Here is a 6,146-nt window from a genome sequence, read left to right as displayed (position 1 = left end):
TCCCGCTACAGTATCTCGGGCCTAACAACAACAATACATCCACCGCCAAGACAACACCTGAAGTACAAACTCTCCAAAAACGACGCCTCCAAGAAGGGAACAGTGCTCTAACACCGTCGTCGCCCGATCAACGCAAGCCCCTGCTGCTGCTGGCCGAAGGTGACCCACCCGAAAAGGGAACGAGGCAGTGGTAACATCACACGCATCAGGAGTAATGGCAGCAGGGAGCAATTAACATGCATGATTATGGATTTGATCTGGCAAATGTACACCTACCTGAAAGCGAGCCATGTCTGTCACCCCATCAATAGCACATGCACCTTAACTGGGCCGCTGCTATCGATCATCATGGAAGAATGATGATGGCGGCAACGACGACGACGGTGGTCTTCCATGGAAAAGATATTTGCTGTGAATAACAAACGACAGGGCCATACATGTACCAGGCTCTCTTCTCCTTGTGCCGACGGTTTTGATTCTCCAATAACTCAGTAAGGAAGGGGAATTTCTAAGCATCTATCTCAGCATTGTTCAAATGACAAACAAAACCTTGTCTCGTTCCCCCACCCAAGTCAAGGTTGCCAGAGTTGTAGATACACAAGGAGCTAAGAGCTAAGCGACAGAAGAAAATCTTCATATCGCAGAGTATCTGCGGAATTCTAATCATCCTTGAGTCTCATGACTGCTTCCCGTTGGGCCTTGGAGACTGGCGAAACGGGGAAGCATGCGGACCATAGGAGAGGCTCCTCATTGGCTGCACACCGTTCCGCGCAAAGGTGCTCTGTGCCTTCATGCTCTGGCTACCATTTGAGTTGCCAAGGCTTGCTGCACGCTCTTGCCGCATGGACTGGAAGAAGTAGGAGGAACTCGCCATGTCTTTCATGTTTGGAAGAGGCTTGAGGACTTCCACCACCTGGCTCATGAGAGGCCGAGCCTTGGGATCCCGGCTAAGGCAAGCATGGGCCAGCTGGGCTGTTTTCTGAGCGCCTTTGATGGAGAAGTTTCCCTCCAGACGGGGGTCTACAAGCCTATAGAAACGCCGTCTTTCTCCAAGATAAGGGCGTGCCCATTCGACCAGATTGTGCTCCCCGTTTGGTCTGTTCTTGTCCATTGACCTTCTGCCCGACATCATCTCTAGTAGCACCACTCCAAAGCTGTATACATCGCTCTTCGATGTCAGGTGGCCTGAGTAAGAAATGAAATTATAAGCAGTGGGTAATGTGAAGGAATTCACTAAGCTACTCAAATAAAACAATAAACAGTAACTTGTCTATCTTCTCAACTATCCAGATATTCATTCAGCTTGGATGGCTCAATTGGTAATCAAAATGGGCAGGTTTATCTTGGGCCTGTGCACTTATGATCATATTTCTGACTAACTCAGAGAGAAACAAATTCAGACCAACAGGTACTGCACAACCCACAGCAGCACATGGAGTGTCTTAAGTATCCTTAATCACCTAAAATTAAGATGGTGTGCAGTTATAGCATGGGCATAAATGTGAAGGTGGCCAAAGAAGGTGCAGACGCTAAAACGCTCCACACAGGCACACTTAGTGAGAATATATTGCTAGGTTCCAAGCCTACAATGTATTTCTATCACCTATAAGGAAACATAATGTGTCATTTGTCCATCAAGTACAGAGGAACTTCAGTCTAACTAGTATTTAAGTATAAGCCAGATTAGAAGTAACTGGGCATAACAAATAAGGATAACAGCATGCAATATATACTCAAATTTTAAAGACAGGTTGAGTAGTATGATGCAGGACATTTAACTGCTCAACTGACCTGTCATTACATACTCAGGAGCTGCGTATCCGTATGTTCCCATGACTCGAGTAGATACATGTGTCTTATCACCCTCAGGGCCATCTTTAGCAAGTCCAAAGTCAGAGAGTTTTGCATTGTACTCCTGCAAATAGATGTTTAAGAATTGGGCAAATGTATTAGTCTGACCGATCACAGATTACGTTTCTGATTTCATAATATAGTTGCATACCGCATCCAAGAGAATATTGGAAGTTTTGAAATCCCGATATATCACTGGCCTTTCGGCTTCTTCATGAAGAAACGCAAGGCCTTTTGCAGCACCAAGTGCAATTTTCATTCTGATGGCCCATGGGAGAGGAAACGACCCTATTTAATACAATTATCCAAGTCAGTTGTTGGATGAATGCAAGATGGATGATTCAGAATATATAGTTATAATAAAATTAGGAGTTTTCAGATCGTCAAATTTAGCATACAAGACAATCATCTTAGAAATGGAATAAAACATCAGCAGGAGCAAACAGTAAGTAATAAATAATGCCCAACAAGGTGCATTTGAGACAAATAGTCGGTAATAATTAAATGCTAACAGTACGTTATTATAAATTCAAAAACATATAAGCTATCACCTCCTAAGGACATTATATCAATGCGAATATAGAATAGACAACATAACATGGAAACCACGTAAGACCTCGCTACCTAATAAGCCCTTAAATGCCAACCCATTGGATGCCCAGGTACTACGCACTAGAACAAGGTTATTGCATAACAATAGAACCACTGGTTAACTAGACCCTTACACAACATACAGAGAAGATTAACATGTAAACCACTGGCAAGCTAAGGTGCTGGTTCGATGAGTTACATATTTCACTATTGCTGTGGTGTGACAAAATATGCTATATATTAACTATTTCGACAAGTAAAGTCTTCACAGTCAGCAACATACTGGAAATTCGACTAAGCATCTAAGGGTAACATAAAATGATACTTACTCCTAAACAGATGGTTCTCCAAACTTCCACGAGGCATAAATTCATATACTAGCAACCGCTGGTCATCTTCAATGCAGTAACCAACCAATTTCACTAGGTGTGGATGTTGAAGGTTTCCAAGAAAATCAACTTCTGCCTGAGAAAAAATAATGATAGTTTCTTAATGAAGCAGTTATAGGCAAGTCCATAATGTTTTATGTGCTGCATACCAGAGATATAAAAACATACCACCCACTCTTTATGCCCCTGAAGCCCATCATGGTTGAGTGTCTTTACAGCAACAGTTAATCCTGTACCGGGTTTCATTGGAGCAGTTCCATTCTCTTCAATCCAACCTTTGAAGACACAACCAAAACCTCCCTCACCAAGGAGACTCTCAGGTCGAAAGTTTCTAGTGGCGCACTTAAGTTCGTTGAAAGTAAATCTACGCAGTTGGGCAGCTAGTTTAAATTCTTCTCCAACTATTGAAGAAGGCGAAATACTTCCGGTATTACTGGATGTTGTTGAACCAGATGCGGCTGGTGGAGCTGATTGACCCCGATGAATATGATTTACTTTTTTGCTCTCTGCACAGTAGACAATATGTATTAGAGGATAAATACCTGACATAATTCAATTGACAGAAGTAGCTTCACAGAACTAAGTGTATCCTTGTGTCTGAGCAAACTATCCCAGGCTGGGGGATTCAAAAGCTACTGCGAAGCAAAAACTTTTATGATACTAAATAACAGGACTGACATTCAAAATATACAATTGTATGTGGCCTACACGAAAAATGGTAAAATGTCCAAAAACACTATAATGGTTGGTTTCTACTGTTCAAAGAAATAAAAATTCCATTTTATCTTTTTTGTGTAGGCCACAAACTGTCGTATTTTGACTTGAAATTTTGCACGAATAAGTATCAAGGTAATATGAACATGCATTTTTTTGAAACTTTGAAATAGAATTTTTTAAATCTTTTGAAAACCGGATCCACCTCCATTGCCGACTTTGATGTCCATACGCTTTCATGGGAATTTTTTCAATTTTTTGAAAACCGGATCCCAGGTTTACAAAATCCAGGTTGGACTGGCATTCTCATATAGAATTACAAATATCGACACAAACTGTAATCAACATTGCGTATATATTCTAGTTTAATCAAACAAGTGAATCTAGCAGGAGTTCACCCCATTTGCATGTGTATGGAATTAGATTCCAATTCCGCACCAAGCATGACGATATGTCCTGAGTTTATACAACTTAGGACTTTGTGTGGTCATACCTGATATATTTCATACTAAAGTAACGTTTTGGGTGCAATTCAGCTGCTGCTAGAAAAGTTGAACAAATATCACACAAAAAGAAATTTGAAGTGACTCGGTACTAAGATTATGACGTAACCATCCAATACAAGTACTCTTTGTATCTCAGATTATGTCCAAAAACCATAAAGTAAACCAGCATTTCCTGATTGAGCATTTGACTTGACAGTACCCTTTGAACGTATTTGTTTGGTCATTCCTAGCATGCACAACTTGGAACCCTAACCGTAAAATCTTTCTACAAAAGGTGCCTTCCCTACTTAATTACAGACAAATACCAAATATGCATAACACCGCATGGCCACACGGCAATTAATTGTACGGTATGAATCTAAAAGCGTACGGACAAAAATAGACATGTATTGAATTTAACGGCATCCGGGCATCGCTTCTGCACCTGCTCTACTAATAAGAAACCGCCGCTCTTCCTGCAGCAACTAAAAGACAACCTTACATTTTAGCTGGTCTACTCCTGCTTCAACCATGGCAGGATCCCCTATGAACCAGCAACCCGCAAGCCTAGCCCCACAAGTGCGAGCGGAGCCGAAAACATTTCGAGCGCACGACCTACGGAATCATTATCAAGTTTGTGAGAGGGTCGAGCATGGATTCAGTTCAAGGGTCTTGGTTTCCTGCGCTTGTACAACAATGGAAGCAGTATAACACAGCACAGCATTGAGCAGCTCATCTGCCCCCACAGTGACCATACCAACCAGTCTTAAATCCTACCACCCACCAGAGAGCTCAGAGCACACCAACACACATCCAATCTCATCATACAATGCTCCTGTCGCCATCAACCTAACTTACAAAGATACAGAGTTAAAAAAGGTCAGGCATCTGCCATCTCGAGCGCTCAAAACACAATTTTAGCACGCCCGTGCGTGCACCCAGGTGTATGTATGCAGACGCACAGGCACAGAAGCAACGAATCAAACGTACAGACAAGCGTCAAGTATGAAATCAAGCCAAGGCGTAGGCTGCCGCTGGAGCGCAAGGAATTGAGCAGACAGGGAAAGAAACGCCATGTGTAGGAGGAGGAGTGGGGAGCGTTTTTACCAGCGCCGTTCCCGCAGGCGCCGCTGGTGGAGGAGTCGACCTTGGAGCCCGAGGACATGCATCCGCTGCCCAGCCGGGGTAGCCGGATCCAGCACCCCGTGGGCGGTGCCGCTTCGTCCTCCTCCATTGCCGACTCCTTCCCCCTCCGCCGCCTCATGTCCTGCTTCCCCTCCTTCCCCATCTCCTATCCAACCCCACCCGAGCAGCACCGACTGAGGGAAAGCACCTTCAGCGGCAGCGTCCCCTCAGCGCGGCAACGGAAGCCGCTGCGCGCGGCCTCCGGCGAGCATGGGTGACGGGAACGGGGGAGCAGAGAACTAGGAAGAGTGTGAAGAGGGGCGGGGGTGTCGGGGCAGGACGGGCAGAGGAAAGGGAAGGATTCGGGCAGTGCGGGCAGGGTAGTGGGAATTTGGCAAAGACCCAGGGCAGGGCAGGGCGACGACGAAGGAGGCTGCGGCCGGAGCGCTCGCGTCTTCTTTATGGCCGCCGTTCGCACGGGGAGAGAGCCCGTTTCTGTCTTTCTCAGATGGAATTTAGCCGAATGCCCCTCTAGGACAAAGTATTTGTGTATGTATCCTCAATAACATTTCTTCCCTTTCTTTTTTATCAAAGTGAGGGTGTTCCCGTGAACATCGTTTCAATAGCAGTGCTAAAGTACAATTTTGAAGTTTTCTAGGGGTTGGACTATTATGATGAACCACAACCTTCACATTCGAGAAATTAATGCTAACAAGATATATGGCCTGAACATAAGATAAAGAACCCTTATAGGGTGCAAAATACATCTAATACTTAGTATATGCATTAACTCACTGAATCACTAGTGGGACAGACATTAATGTAGTATATCAATTTCAGTACCATAAGGACACCACAGTGCTGCCAAATGCCAAATATGCCACCTAATAAAAAATGGCTTTGGTGGCAAATTGCTAAGTTTACTACGGTGTGTAGATTGCTAAAAAAATCTACACTCTCTCTCTCCTTAGCTTTACATGGCCCACAACAA

General features: G+C 44.1%; 1 protein-coding gene across 1 annotated transcript; it reads right to left on the bottom strand.

Moving 5' to 3' along the window:
• Positions 1 to 432: 432 nt before the first annotated feature.
• On the bottom strand, positions 433 to 5,286 carry LOC124660260 (serine/threonine-protein kinase PBL34-like). The gene is made up of 6 exons (XM_047198066.1): positions 5,138 to 5,286; positions 3,000 to 3,337; positions 2,772 to 2,907; positions 2,003 to 2,139; positions 1,792 to 1,915; positions 433 to 1,185 (listed from the first exon to the last, which is right to left on the bottom strand). The coding sequence occupies exons 1-6, from the start codon at positions 5,262 to 5,264 to the stop codon at positions 677 to 679; spliced, it is 1,371 nt and encodes a 456-aa protein (XP_047054022.1). The 5' UTR covers positions 5,265 to 5,286; the 3' UTR covers positions 433 to 676.
• Between the last annotated feature and the right edge of the window lie 860 nt (positions 5,287 to 6,146).

Source organism: Lolium rigidum, chromosome 6, assembly GCF_022539505.1.
Source record: "Lolium rigidum isolate FL_2022 chromosome 6, APGP_CSIRO_Lrig_0.1, whole genome shotgun sequence".
In the NCBI taxonomy this organism is placed as follows: Eukaryota; Viridiplantae; Streptophyta; class Magnoliopsida; order Poales; family Poaceae; genus Lolium; species Lolium rigidum.
The sequence above is the reverse complement of the archived record's forward strand: the minus strand, read 5'-3'. Positions and strand labels throughout refer to the sequence as shown.

Excerpts from the sequence above, each read along its gene's own strand:
- LOC124660260 (XM_047198066.1), bottom strand. The coding sequence starts at position 5,264 with ATGGAGGAGGACGAAGCGGCACCGCCCACGGGGTGCTGGATCCGGCTA. Across the intron at positions 2,908-2,999 it reads AGGGGCATAAAGAGTGGGTG|GCAGAAGTTGATTTTCTTGG; the intron begins GTATGTTTTTAT and ends ATTTTTTCTCAG. Across the intron at positions 1,916-2,002 it reads CCAATATTCTCTTGGATGCG|GAGTACAATGCAAAACTCTC; the intron begins GTATGCAACTAT and ends ATCTATTTGCAG.